Here is a 14,530-nt window from a genome sequence, read left to right as displayed (position 1 = left end):
ATTCCCATCCTCTGAAGTAATTTTCACCTATAAAAAGAGCATATTGTAAAATTAACAATATTAAATACTATATTAATGAAGAAAAACTAAAGTTAAATGTAAAAAAAAAAGTTATTTTGCTTATCCTACCAATATGATGATGTTTCCCAGCAATATTTTTTTGCAAAAAGACAGGTTATATAGAAAAACAATTTCTATTTTTCATTTCTTAAAAAACAATTTCAAATATAGTTGGCCCTCTGTATTCATGGGTTTCACATTCTCTGATTCAACCAACTGCAGATCAAAAATATTTAAAATAAAACAAAAAAATACAGTATAACAACTATTTACATAAGTAAGTTATATGTAAATATTAGACCATTCATATAAGGGACTTGAGCATTTTGGTAGCTACAAAGGCTCCTGGAACCAATTTCCAATGAGTACTGAAGGAAGAATGTATTAAGAAAACTGATGTTCTATACCAAATATGTTATAGTAAAAAAAAAATATGGTTAATAACAGAGTCATTATTCAGAAATGTTATGATGATATGAACCTGGGCTCTGAATTCTTACCTTCATAGAGAGCTCCATTTTGTTCTTCTTCTACTGCTTTTAGGAAGAGTTCTCGAGCCTATAAAAATATAAAATAAAAATTTTTGAAAACCTGCATTAAAAATTAGTATGGGTGGCAGGAGGGCCTTTTTAATAAATTGTGTCAAATAACTGGACATTCATAGGCAAAATAATGAACCTTGACCTAAACCTCATACTTTACATAAAAATTAACTTGAATGGATCATGGACTTAAATGTAAAACCCATAAAACTTTTAGAAGAAAAGAAAACAAAGAAAATCTTGGAGACCTAGGACTCAGCAAAGAGTTCTTATATTTGACACCAAAAGCACCATTCATAAAAGGAAAAATTGATAAACTGGACCTCATCAAAATTAAAAATTTTTGCTCTGTGAAATGCCCTGTTAAGAGGATGAAAATATTTACAAGCCACATATTCTATAAAAGACTTGTATCTAGAATACAAAAAGAACTTCCAAAACACAACATTGAAAATATTAGCAATCTGGCTGGGCATGGTGGCTTACGCCTGTAATCCCAGCACTTTTGGAGGCTGAAGCAGGTGGATTGCTTGAGGTCAGGAGTTCGAGACAAGCCTGATCAACATGGTGAAACCCCGTCTCTACTAAAAATACAAAAATTAGGCCAGCATTACTGGCGGGGCCTGTAATCCCAGCTACTCAGGAGACTAAGGCACGAGAATCACTTGAACCCGGGAGGCAGAGGTTGCAGTGAGCTGAGATCACGCCACTGTACTCCAGCCTTGACGACAAAGCGAGACTCTGCCTTAAAATAAATAAATAATAAAAATAAAATTAAAAAGTAGAGCAACACTAAATGCTGATGAGGATGAACTGGATCACTCACACATTGCTGGTGGGAACTTAATATAAGATACTCTAGAAAACACTTTGGCAGTTTCTTTTAAAATCAAACATGCACTTACTATAGAACTTAGCAACTGCACTCTTGGGGTTTCATCCCAGAGAAATGAAAATTATGTTCACGCAAAAACCTACACATATATTTCCACAGCTCCATTCATAATAGCCAAATATTGGAAACAACTCAAATGTCCTTCAACCAATAAATGGTTAAACTGGGGGTACATCCATACCATGCAATACTATTCTGCAATAAAAAGGAACAAGCTACTGATACATAATAACTTGGACTGATCTTGAGGGAATTATACTTAGTGAAAAAAGCCAATCTCAAAAGGTTACATACTGGATGATTCCACTTATACAACATTCTTGGAATATCAAAATTACAAAATGGAGAACAGACCAGCGGTTGTCAGTGGTTATGAATGACTAGGGAAAGGAGTATATAACTATAAAACAGTTCTGTATCTTGATTGTGGTGGCGGTTACATGAGGCTACCTTGTAATAAAACTGCAAACAACTATTTATACACATACACACAGACAAGTGCTTATAAACCCAGGAAATCTAAGTAAACTGTGGATTATTCCAATGTCTATTTCCTCATTTTTGATATTGTACTATAGTTATGCAAGTTGTTACTATCGGAGAAGGCTGAAGGGTACACCGGACTTCCCTATACCTATGGACTTGTAATTATTTCAAAATACAAATTAAGAGGAGATAGAAGATAAGTCATTATGGTAATGCCAATTATTTAATGACTAATTGTAAACACAAACTTGGGTCTGATGGTAAAAAGATGGCAGCCTCTATAGAAGAAGAAGAATAAGAAATGAAATGGTATGCTGTGCCTGCTCTGTGTAAGTACCAGAAGAGATATGAATATTAGACAGCATTCAAAATATTATCAGTGTGAAAATATTTCAAAATTTCCCAGAATAAGAAAAAGATTAATGCATTATTGTAAGCTGATCAACTCAAAATATAACAAAATACTGCATGAAATTAGGACCTCTGGAAAGACACTAACATGTGAGCAATCTTTTCAGTTCTATTAATAAATTCAGAAAATTCTGTTTTTTCTTTTTGGTTCTGTTAATAAATTCAAAGACATCAATCTTTTAGAAACCACATGAATCCCAGAGGTCTATAAATTAACAAGACAGCTCAATGAAGATAGTGTACCTACAGAGAAAAAAGCCGTGCAGGAGTAGTGGTACCATCCAAAGTACCTAGAAGAAATTGTGAGAAATAGTATACTAGTCAAAATTTTTATTTTACAAGATACGTGTTTATGTCCCAAAAATCTGGTTTTAATGACTACTGTGTCAGTGAAAATGTCCATGTGCCAAAATAAAATTTTTAAAAAAGGTAATTTGTTACAACATCTGTAATACTTAACTTTTCTTCTTTTGCCTGTTCTTGTTTTCCTTTGGTATCTGCTGCTGTTTTCTGGAGAGAGCCTCTTGGTGCTCTGCAAGGTCGATTTTCTAAATTGCTAGAGCTTACACCTGGAGCAAGTTCAAACATCCACTGAGCTCGGAACATCTGGAGTTGTGCCTACCGGGAGAACAGCATTTTAGGACTCATCAAGGAAGGGTAGCTCAACTCTGGAACAATGTATCGATATGTCCAATATGTCCAATACCTACTTCCATGTATATACTTATTACTCTAAGTCCAGTCTTCTAAATTATTAAATATCCATTAAATACATGTTATCTTTTAAAATAATTTTCTGCTCAAAACTTAAAGAATCAAGAAATTAGCATAAAATACATATCAACACAGCAAAAGTCGAATTATATTAAAGAACTGAATTTTAATTAGGATGAAAATATAAGCCATCACTTACAGGCTGAAGTTATAAGCTTCCAATAATTTTTTAATGACTATATCATCTAGTAGATATTAAGAATGCTGCCAAAAATTCTATAGGTAAGCCTGAAGTCTTTCTCTTAATTAACATTCTGTATTTCAAAAAGAAAATATTTTTTCAAATATTTGTTATTTAAAAAATTTAAAGGTCAGGCACAGTGGCTCATGCCTATAATCCCAGCACTTTGGGAGGCCAAGGCAGGTGGACCACCTGAGGTCAGGAGTTCAAGAACAGCCTGGCCAACATGGCAAAATCCTGTCTCTACTAAAAATGCAAAAAAGAATTAGCCAGATGTGGTGGCAGGCACCTGTAATCCCAGCTACTCAGGAGGCTGAGGCATGAGAATTGCTTGAACTTGGGTAGCAGAGGTTGGCAGTGAGCTGAGATTGCACCACTGAACTCCAGCCTGGGTGACGGAGCGAGACTCCATTTCAAAAAAAAAAAAAAAAAATTCAAAGCACATAAAAAGTAAACCCTATAAGGTAGACTCTGGTGTGTTGCCCAAATTCCCTTTTAGAAATAAAGAACTTGTTACCCAAACTGCTGAGAGTTTTATCTGAAAACACTTGAGTTATCAGTCCTTCTGGGTACTGCCTCAGCAAAATCACACTGTCCTCTCAATCCCCACCCAATGACTGATCAATGGCTAATAAAGGCTTGGCTCTCTGCAAATCAGGTCAGCCCTGAAAGGGTATTTCATCTTCAGAACTCCCTCGAGGATGGCTAAGCAGTCCATTAAGACAGCATTGCAGCTGGTCTTCTCCCTGCCCATTTGTTTCCCTCACTCCCTTCCACAGGTGTTGATCCCAAGAGTACTCCTTAACGAACTTCCTGCATAGCAGTCTTCACCTAGTCTGCTTCCTGGGGAACCCAAACTGGGTTACACACTCTGCCCAAAGGCAGCCATTGCATATGTTATTCCTGGCTTCCTTTTTTTTTTTAAAAAAAAGACATATCTAGAAGGTTTTAAATTAATTTTTCTCTATATTCTGTACACTGCTTTGTTGCTATGCTTTTAACATGTTACACACAGATCTCTGACCTGCAGAATCTTTAGTAGTATTCAATGTCTACTAGACGATCCATTCCAATTATTAACCTTACAAGTGCAGTGAGACACACTTAACTAGTTATAGTAACTTTTTTTCTCTTTTAATGCATATTTACTTCATCCTTTTAAATGGCTGTAGTGTTTTCACTGTATGGATGTATCACTACTTAATAACAGGTAACGAATATTTAAGTTGTATGATGTTTTTCCAGATAAACAATGTTATACCAAACATCTTTATACTTGCATATTTACTTACTTTCCCCACTATTTCCTTAAAATTAATTTCCTGGAAGCAGAATTGCTGTATCAAGGGAATGCATGTTTTTCATTTTGATACATATTACCGGCCTGCCCTCCAGAAAGCTGTAGCATGTACATTTTCATGTACACTGCATGAGTGTTCTCACAGCCTGGATAGCAACACACATTATTCACCAATCTGATTAAATTATTAATGAGGCTAATTATCGCTTCAAATATTTAATGGCCATTTGTATTATTTTGCCATTAACAGTCCATTCATATCTTTTTATCCTCTGTTCCTCCAAATATATGAGTGCTCTATGTAATGAGAAGATGAACCCTCTGCCCATATATGGTAAACAGTTTTTCCAGTTGGCTATTTCTCTTAACTTTATTTATGATGCCTTGCCTTTTCTTATACACAGGTTTTAAACTTTTAGGTGGTCAAACCCATCAATCTTTTTAAGATTATGGGTTCTGAGTCATGTGTAAGCCTTAGTTTGAATACTTTAAACCCATATGTTAAACTACAAGCAGCCATTATTGATACTTCTTTTCACAAAGTCATAACATAGTTTAAGTATTCTACAAACCAGTAAGAAAACAGTTAAATTCAATGCAAACAGTAATAACCTACAAATACCCATGATTATGATCAATTTCTGCATATGTATGGGAACAATGGAATAAAAATCAAAGATACAATTGAAGAAACATGCCTGTAGATCTGTTCCAGCAGGACTTTCATTTTCTTCATCATCATCTGCTCTGACAGTATCAGAATGACAATCTTCCTCAGCTTCTGCCTGAGGGGAAAAAAACCCAAATAACATCAGAAATATACACACACCAGTTGCCCTCTGTAACCTACATTTCCCATTCAGCCACTTGCTATTTAGTACCATACTGCCCACTTAAGAGTAGCAAGGCTGTAGGGTGCACTTGAGACCTGACTATTAATTTCCAAAGGAAAATGAGTCTGAAAAGCATATTCTCTACTCCAAACCACAGCACTCACGTTATCGTGAATCCTAACGTTCCCCACCTCGCCGCCCCTGCCAAATTTAACATCAGTTGCGTCCATCCAAAAATCAATTTAATTACAGTTGTCCCTCAGTATCTACAGGGGATTAGTTCTAGAAGCCCCCAGGACACCAAAATCCCTGGGTGTTCCAGTCCCTCATATGCCATATTCACATATGACCTATGCACATCTTCTCATATACTTTAAGTCATCTCTAGGTTACTAATAATACCTAATACAATGTAAATGCCATGTAAATAGTTCTTGTAGTATATTGTTTCATAATTTGTATTATTTTTTATTGTTGCATTGCTTTTTTTTCCCCCAAATATTTTTGATCCACAGTTGAATCCCAGGATGCAGAACCTGCAGGTACAGAGGGCCAACTGTGTCATAAAAAGTAACAATTCAAGTTTATTACTATTCATAAATGATTTATGATTAATCTAATTAGGTAAATGAAGCCAAATCCTTCATTAATATACATAACTACTGATAATCTGTAATAAAAATTATTTTCTCTTCTTCTGGCCAGGCATGGTGGCTCATACCTATAATCCCAGCACTTTGGGAGGCTGAGGCAGGAGCATCACTTGAGGTCAGGAGTTCAAGGCCAGCCTGGTCAACATAGTGAAAACTCATCTCTACTAAAAATACAAAAGATCAGCCGGGCGTGGTGGTGCATGCCTGTGGTCCCAGCTAATCGGAAGGCTGAGGAGGGAGGGTTGCTTCAGCCTGGGAGATGGAGGTTGCAGTGAGCAGAGATAGAGCCACTGTGCTCCAGCCTGGACGACAGAGACCCCATCTCAAAAAAAAAAAAAAAAGAAAGAAAGAAAGAAAAAAAATAAAAAGAAAAAAAGAAAAATTATTTTCACTTTTTCTTCTTAGAAAAAAATGAAATAAAACAGGAACATCTTTAGTATTCTTTTAGTTCTACAAGATTTTAAAAGTTTTTAGGAGAAAAATATTTAAAGAGAATCCCTAAGTACTCATGACCCAACTTCAATAATTATTAATGTAATTCCTTATATCAAATACCAAGTCACAGTATTCATATTTCTCAAGATGTCATATGTAAAATACATATATTTCAGTTTGTGAAATCAAGATTCAAATAAAGTCCACATTGTAATTGACTGATAGGTCTCAAGTCTTTTATAATCCTCTCTTTTTCTTGTAATTTATTTGGGATGAAACTGGGTCATTTTTCTGTAGAAGCTAGATTTTGCTGAAGTTTTAATAAATATGTTCCTTTGACCTCTTACTCTTATTTTCTGTAAATTGTGGCTGGATCTTGAGAGGCTAGATTAGATTTTGCCAAGATTTTTTTTTTTTCTTTTGTAAGACTACCTCATAGGTCATGTTGTATTTTCCATCAGGAGGAGAAATGTTCTAGAATGCAGTTGACAAGGTGCTGTGACAGATGTTCTAAACATAATTGAGTCTAAGGCAAAAAGCCCAAATAATTTTAGTGTCCATAAACTTCTACAAGTACTAAAACAGAAAATACTATAATGTTTCATGCTAATGAAATACAACATTGCTTCTTTGTAGATATCTTCTTCACAGGTAAGTTTAACAATGCCAATCAGATATAACTTGATACTTGAATTTTTTTTGATACTGTAGAATAAACAAATTCACTGGGCTCTAGTTTAAAATGTATTGTTAGGTGGCTAAAAATAACAACTTTATTTCAGAAAACAGTAACATTTAGTTGTCCTATGGAGTTCAGCAAATAATTTGTTTTCTTGTGACAGAGTCTCCTAAGGATGGCCTCAAGCTCCTGGGTTCCAAAGATCCTTCTGCTCCACCTCTTGAGTAGCTGAGACTACAGGCTTGTGCAGTCATGCCTGGCTGTAGCAGATAGTTTTTGTTTCATGGATCACTTAAGAAAATATAGTTCAGGCAGGGTATGGTGGCTCATGCCTATAATCCCAACACTTTGGAAGGCTGCGGTGGGAGGATTGGTTGAGCCCAGGAGTTTGACACAAGCCTGGGCAACATGGCAAGACCCCGTCTCTACAAAAATTACCAGGGCATGGTGGTGCCCGCCAGTAGTCTCAGCTAATTGGGAGGCTGAGGTGAGAGGATTGCTTGAGCCTGGGAGATGGAGGTTACAGTGAGCCGAGATTGTACCACTGCTCTCCAACCCGGGAAACAGAGTGAGACCCTGTCTCAAAAAAAAAAAAAAAAAAGAATATAGTCCATAAGATGATGTCACTTCTTTTATACAGCTAGCATGTTATTAAATGTGTTCTATGCAAATAAGACTTCTGTGTATTTTATATGTACTAGGAAAGCTTCTTTGTCAGACTTTTAATAGTAAATGCTTTTGTAAAGAAACCCCTTCTATTTTATCTGTCTATAAATTAAATTTTTATATATTGGATTGGCTTCAGTGGAATAAAGCTAGACTGGAATTACTGTGTGACTTGGAACTTAATAGAGGTTTCAGTCAGATGACTTTCATTTTATCCTTTTGTTCTCCATAAATGTTTGCTAAATTAAACTAAATCCTACCTTCCAGTGAAAATGGCATGTTGCCTCAGCTCAGTCTGTTAGCTAATAGACTTATTAGCAAATGAAACTTGCTCCACACTTACTGTAAAGAAATGTGGCAATCAGGGAAATGACCTTAAAGGTTAGCTAGACAATAATAAAACCCATTTAATTTTACTAGTTCCAAAGATGGTAAGTTTTACAATTGCAAATTTTAGTCATATGTTATTTCGGGGCAGGACGGGGTGGGGGGGCGGTATTTATATTAACACACGTCTTTAACACAGCTACCAGATATACTTGCACTATATTACAGAACATAAATTAGCCTTGCCTCCTATCTTATCTCTGGCAAGCAGACTCAAAGCAGAGGTGCCTTTCATACTTGAAGCAGTTAGTATATGGTAAAATGCTAGGCACACTGTAAAGCATATATCTGTGAAGAAATAAATGAGATCAGGAACTCAGATGCATTTCTAGAAAAATGGAAAATTTAAGGATTAATGTATTGTCAAATACATTGCTTTTTAGTCTCTTCAAGTTGGGAGATTTTCCTACTAAGAACACCACCAGCAGGAAAGTATGTAATGAAAGACTGAATGTATAAATCCCACTGAGAAGTGTATTTCTCTCTCTTCTCAAGTAAGAGTCTGCTTTATTATTGTAAACTCTAAGTAGAGGTAATGGGGGGGGGGGACCTGAGCTCTGTGGGGCATCTTTTGTAATTCAGTTTTCTAACTCTTGCCTAGTAGTCATTCTAAACTGACTTCAAGAGCTTCCCCTGCTCTGTCCAGTTGGCTTGCATAAGCTGCTTGCTCTATCTGGAATGCCTTCTTCCTCACTTAGCTATTTCTTCTCACGCTTCAAGATTCAGCTCAGGGTTCATCTTAGAAGCATTTTTCAACCTTTCTAATGGCCTCTTTTGTGTTCCCATAACACTTGTGCTTATTATTATGACAACATTTGTACTGAGGTTGGCTGTTTCATTTACTAGAGTTAAAGCATCGAGGACAGGAACACATCTCAGTTACCTCTGTAACCATAAGGCCAAACACATTGTTTGATTTGTCGTAAAGGCCCGTCTAGGCCTCAGCTGTCATGTCTGTGGGACATCAATAAAAAGATATGATGATCTACTGAGGTCCCTTTTCATATGTGACATTCTCTGATTAAAAGTTTATCATAAATCACCTTGCAGGTTTGGTTATACTGAAGATCTAGTATTGTACCAGAGTCTCACACTATGCCAGGCTGATAATAGGTACTCAAAAATACTGGTTGAATTGACAAAATGTCATGTGGATAATGTGTATCTGAAGGATGAGGAAAGGAAATGGGAGAAGTGTAATATAGACAGCACCTTTCTTCTCCCCTGTATTATAGTGGAACTCTAAACCACTCTTACTTTGATTTTGACAGTATGATCACAAAAACAAACTATTGTATCTGGGATCTGGCTGAGTTGACATTTGGTCAATTCTACTACTACTTGAAATAAGTAGGGCCTCAGTTACCACTTGGAAGTTTTCCTTTTATTTTTCATAATCGAGTTTGACCTAAATATCACCTTCACTTGAGTAGTTCATGTGTATGAGTAGCCCATGTCTTCATCATGTTACCCCCGTTTCACAGGTGGGATTAATAAACCCATAAAGGCTAAGTGCTTAATCCTGGTCAGAGAACTACTTTTGAGAGTTTAGGAGCAGGGGCAATTGACGCCTTTTCTATCCTCCAGATTAATTTAATAAAAATAAATTCAGCCATTCATTTATGCAATAAATATTTGAGTCTACTATAAATTAATTCGTTTGGAATTATTTCATCCCTGATTCTTTAAGCCCCAGTCACAGATTAGTTTCTCAGATGAACAATTTATTCTAAACCAAAGGAAGGCATAGGGCAGAGAATACGTATTCTAGTAGAGAACAGTCCCATGGAATCTGCGCTGTCAAACTCTGCAACTTAGCTCAGTCTCTCCATTTGCACCGCACCGACGCCGCAGAGACGAACCCTCCAACCCCACTCCGCCAGGACCACCTGCCAACATACTACCCAGGGAACTGACGCCTCGCGGGGTAAATGCGTCCTCCACCCAGGGCTCTTCAAGGTGCCGGCAGGGCCTGTCGGTGGGCCTGGCTTTTCGGCAGAAGGACAATCAACAAGTGTCTCCGCTTACCAGAGCTCCCTTCCGAATTCAGGCGCTGTGACAGCTCACCTCAATCTATGCTCAATGCTTCTGATAAAATCCCTCGAGAGGACCGAGACTGGTTCAACATACTCAGCGAGCCGAGAAGGGACATTTTCCCCGGCTGTCCTGCAAACCCTCCTCCTCACATCGAGCCCGGCGGGGGTTGGGGAGGCGCAGCAGGAAGGAACCCTGGGGAGAAGCCAGGGTTGGCAACCCCCGCCCCCCGACGCACTCCCTGTCAGGCCAGGGCCCTCTAACGGGTGGTGGCCGTGAAGCTCCCGCTCCTCCCAGAGTCCCCGCCGACCCCCAGCCCTAGGCCCGGCCCCTCCTGCACACCGCGCTCCCGCCCCGCGGCGTCCACCCTCGAGCTCCCTGGCCAGGTTACCATGCTGGCGGGGCGGCCTGCTGCGCTCGAGGGGCTCTCCGTGCCCCCACTGCACCGCCCCCCGGAGGAGGGGTGCTGGGTGTCTGGGTGTCTACTCCTGCCTGTCTCTGCAGCAGAGCTTAGCAGAGTTCTCGGTCGGAGAAGCGCACCAGGCAGCGGCAATAACTGCGGGCCCGGCGTACGGCAGCCATCTTCGCGGGGCAGGGGGCCAGATCGGGGCGCGCTGGGGTGGCGGCGGCGGCCGGGGACTCGGGGAGTGGAGGGACGCCCGTTGCCAGCCGAAGCAGGGGATTATGCGAACACCGGAGCGTCAGCCCTACGGGAGACCCCGGACGCCGCTGCGGTGCTGCCCCCTCAGCTGCGCAAACCTGCGCCGACGCGCCGAGCATGCGCAGTGTCGGTGCTGCCCGTGTGCGCTGCCCGGCCACCTAGTCCCGCGGGCTGCCTCGTGGTAGGCTAGGGGTTGCGGACCTACTGTATGCGCGCGCCTGACGCTGGGTGAGGCTGCCCGGGTGCCGAACCTCAAGCTCAACCCGCGTGTTGGGCTAAGTGAACACTTAAGCGAACTTGAACAAGCACTACCTCAAAAATGTTTACAACCCAAATTTAGGGGTGGGCCCCTAAAGCAAGCCGCCCTGAGAAGCATCGAACTGGACGCTTGGGACAGTCGCAACAAAGTCCTCGGAGCCTCTGGCTAGAGTCCCGCGCCAAGAATGCGGGAAAACAAACTTCTCAACAGTCACAGTTGTTATAACGACTAAAGTTTTTGAGAGCACAGACAGACTGGAGGTTGAGGAAAAGACACGCTTTGGTGCCCAGCAGGAGGAAAGAGCCCACGCAAGGCACGTCTCACTACAGATCCCATAATGCAGTGAGAGAAGGGCTTGCGACTCCATAGCCCTGAAACCCAAGTGCCGTGGAGACGGCGCCCGCGAGGCACTCTGGGATTTGTAGTCGGCCTCTCAGGTTTGAGCACCGGAACTTACACTTGGTCCTCCGCCCCCCCTCTTAAAGCCCATACTACCTTATTTCTTCTCAAGTGAATGTACTTGTTTATCAGGTGATACTTTGTTTTTACACAATTTAAATCTTTTTAACTACGGGTTTGCCTGTGAAAATTGACAGTCTTCATATTACCTTCATTTAGCAAACATATACTGAGTTTTTAAAGTTTTTACTGGTGCCAGGAACTAATAGGCTTCCAAACATTCAACGAATTTACAGAGTTTAAATTTCTAATCCATTCTATTCTGGAGAGATTAAAAATGCGGTACATCGGCTGGGCGCGGCGGCTCACGCCTGTAATCCCAGTACTTTCGGAGGCCGAGGCGGGTGGATCACGAGATCAAGAGTTCGAGATCAGCCTCACCAACATGGTGAAACCCCCGTCTCTACTAAAAGTACAAAACTTAGCCGGGTGTGGTGGGGCGCGCCTGTAATCCCAGTTACTCAGGAGGCTGAGGCAGGAGAATCGCTTGAACCTGGGAGGCGGAGGTGGCAGTGTTCGCGCCACTGCACTACAGCGTGGGCGACAGAGTGAGACTCCGTCTAAAAAAAAAAAATTGTAGTACATCTTTGGCACAGAAATGGAGGTGAAAGTGCTGGGGGAGAGGGGAGAGAGAGAGAGTGAAGGGGAGGGAGAACGAGCTACAATAAGGTAGTCCAAATGCCATGTTTTGTTTTGTTTCGAACGGAGTGTCGCTGTCGCCCAGGCTGGATTGCAGTGGCGCCATCTCTGCTCACTGTAACCTCCGCCTCCCGGGTTCAAGGGATTCTCTTGCTTCAGCCTCCTTAGTAACTGGGATTACAGCGCACGCCACCAAGCCCAGCTAATTTTTGTATTTTTAGTAGAGACGGGGTTTCACCATGTTGGTGAGGCTGGTCTCGAACTCCTGGTCTCGTGATCCACCAGCCTTGGCCTCCCAAAGTGCTGGGATTACAGGCGTGAGCCACCGCGCCCGGCCTGCCATGTTTTAATATTGGGATCCACCCTTCGGATACGTGTGTTTTTATTTGCACGGTAAGTCAGGTACCTATAAAAGATGCCTTAGTGTTTAAAAGAAGCCAAAAAATTTAAGTTTTTAGTTTTAAAGGAGACTCTAGGGCTTAAATCTTTTTAGGGATAAATTTCCTCCCAAAGAACTCCTTAAATTTGGACTTTGAAATTTAAATTGGGGGGAAAGGTTAAATCTAAAGATTTACAATAGAATAAAATGATAAATGTGATTCTTTTACAAACTGAGAATGAAGTATTGAAATAGTTTCAGAACAAATCTGTTTCATTTAAAATGTTGAGTGCTAGTTTAAAATAGCCTGGTCAATTACACAGATGGTTTCTTTTATTCTAGCAAGTAGTTAAAGCTTAATAAAATAATATTTGTAAAGATAAATTGAGCATTAAAACACTATTATGCTTCATAGCTACTAATTTTCTATTTTCAGTCAATTCCACAGTATACACTAGACCTCATTACAAGGTTATATTCTTATATTATATTTACAAGATTATAATTTCCTGAGGCCAAAACTACTGATCTAAGCTACTTACTAGCCTAGCGGACTCTTGCTAAAAGGTAGACCTCTGTTTGCCAGGTAGACCTGCTTGGACAATTTGACTAAAACTGATCATTTTACTTTAGAAATTGCTTTTCATGGCCGTAGTATATGACTTGTTAGATTCCTTGTCATGTCTCTCTATCTTTTCACTGATAATGATTTTCAGTTTTCATTTGCCATATGGGCTGGCTGTTAAATAGGTAAGCACAAAGGTAGATATCAATGTTATACATACGTCAAGTGACCAGATGACCTTTTTCCATTTGGGAGAGGAAATCTAAAGAAGCTTGACTATCTTATATCTTGCATGCTTCTTCCACAAGATCAAGAGGAGAGAGGGATTCAGACCTTGGTATAGATTTTTTCAGTAAAAAACAATCTTCAGTCTGTAGAATTAAAAAATAAAAATAGTGAGAAAAAACTGATATGATGATCAGCTGGGAATTGTAAACTCAGAGAACAGTCCACGAAGTGTTAAAGAGTTATTGCTTTATTGGTTAAATTTGTGTTGCTTATGGCAGTGTGACCAGCAACATTAGCACCAGAATCTGAGAGTGCAGTCCAGATACTTGGTTTAACAAGTCCTCCAGGTGGTTCTGATGCTTCCCGCTAATGCTGAACAACTGTTGGCTTAGAACAATTATGTAAATTTAAAAATCAGGGACCTGGAAGCAACTTCTTTATTCAAAGCCCTGTAGCCTCATAAAGATGATTTTAGGTAATGTCTACCATATCACTTATGACATAAATGAATTTGTTATAAAATTACATGTTAGTGTTAGATTCCCTATAACTAGTTATAGGGAATCTAACATGTTGTGTAGAGGATAATCTGACTAGAGTCAGTTTCCCATCTGGATAAGAGTCTAGTCTTTACAACTACTTGCTAACAACATAAAAACTGTTAAGAGTTCAAAGGAATGCTAACAATCAGTTGGGTTTTCATTTTATTTTTCTATAAAGGTAACATGAAATTTGCTGTTTAACCACTTTGAATCCAATTCAGTGGCATTGATTACTTTATTAGGTGCCATTAATGTCGTGCCACCTCAGCTACGTTTTTTCAAGTAAGAAAAATGTTTTCACAACGATTACCTTTCATTAAATGTGCTCAGAACGTCCATCGACAGCCTCCATATTTCTAAGTCTTGATGGTTGGTCGAGCCGATCTGCAACGAGGCGTTCGTTTGGAGTCGGAGATGGCCTTGTGGTCAGCACGCGTTAGGGGTCCCCCGGGCTCTGTGCCG

The 14,530-nt window shown here is 39.8% G+C and overlaps 2 protein-coding genes across 5 annotated transcripts in view; both read right to left on the bottom strand.

Annotated features, from left to right (window-relative positions):
• The window catches only part of FBXO9 (F-box protein 9), a 37,146-nt gene extending 22,651 nt beyond the window's left edge, over positions 1 to 14,495 (bottom strand). The window contains exons 1-5 of one of the 4 annotated variants that reach the window (XM_073006066.1): positions 14,379 to 14,495; positions 13,519 to 13,669; positions 5,348 to 5,434; positions 2,856 to 3,012; positions 561 to 620 (exon numbers count right to left, since the gene is read on the bottom strand). In XM_073006066.1, the coding sequence (XP_072862167.1) occupies positions 561 to 620; positions 2,856 to 3,000 (205 nt within the window). In that variant the 5' untranslated portion in view covers positions 3,001 to 3,012; positions 5,348 to 5,434; positions 13,519 to 13,669; positions 14,379 to 14,495. The other 3 variants (XM_073006065.1, XM_073006068.1, XM_073006067.1) reach the window with 3 other exon arrangements.
• On the bottom strand, positions 10,847 to 11,134 carry LOC140708890 (uncharacterized). The gene has a single exon (XM_073006069.1). The coding sequence runs from the start codon at positions 11,114 to 11,116 to the stop codon at positions 10,847 to 10,849; it is 270 nt and encodes an 89-aa protein (XP_072862170.1). The 5' UTR covers positions 11,117 to 11,134.
• Positions 14,496 to 14,530: the final 35 nt, after the last annotated feature.

Source organism: Chlorocebus sabaeus, chromosome 17, assembly GCF_047675955.1.
Source record: "Chlorocebus sabaeus isolate Y175 chromosome 17, mChlSab1.0.hap1, whole genome shotgun sequence".
Lineage (NCBI taxonomy): Eukaryota > Metazoa > Chordata > Mammalia > Primates > Cercopithecidae > Chlorocebus > Chlorocebus sabaeus.
The sequence above is the reverse complement of the archived record's forward strand: the minus strand, read 5'-3'. Positions and strand labels throughout refer to the sequence as shown.

Bases quoted from the DNA above. Each gene is read 5' to 3' on its own strand.
- LOC140708890 (XM_073006069.1), bottom strand. From the start codon at position 11,116: ATGCTCGGCGCGTCGGCGCAGGTTTGCGCAGCTGAGGGGGCAGCACCG.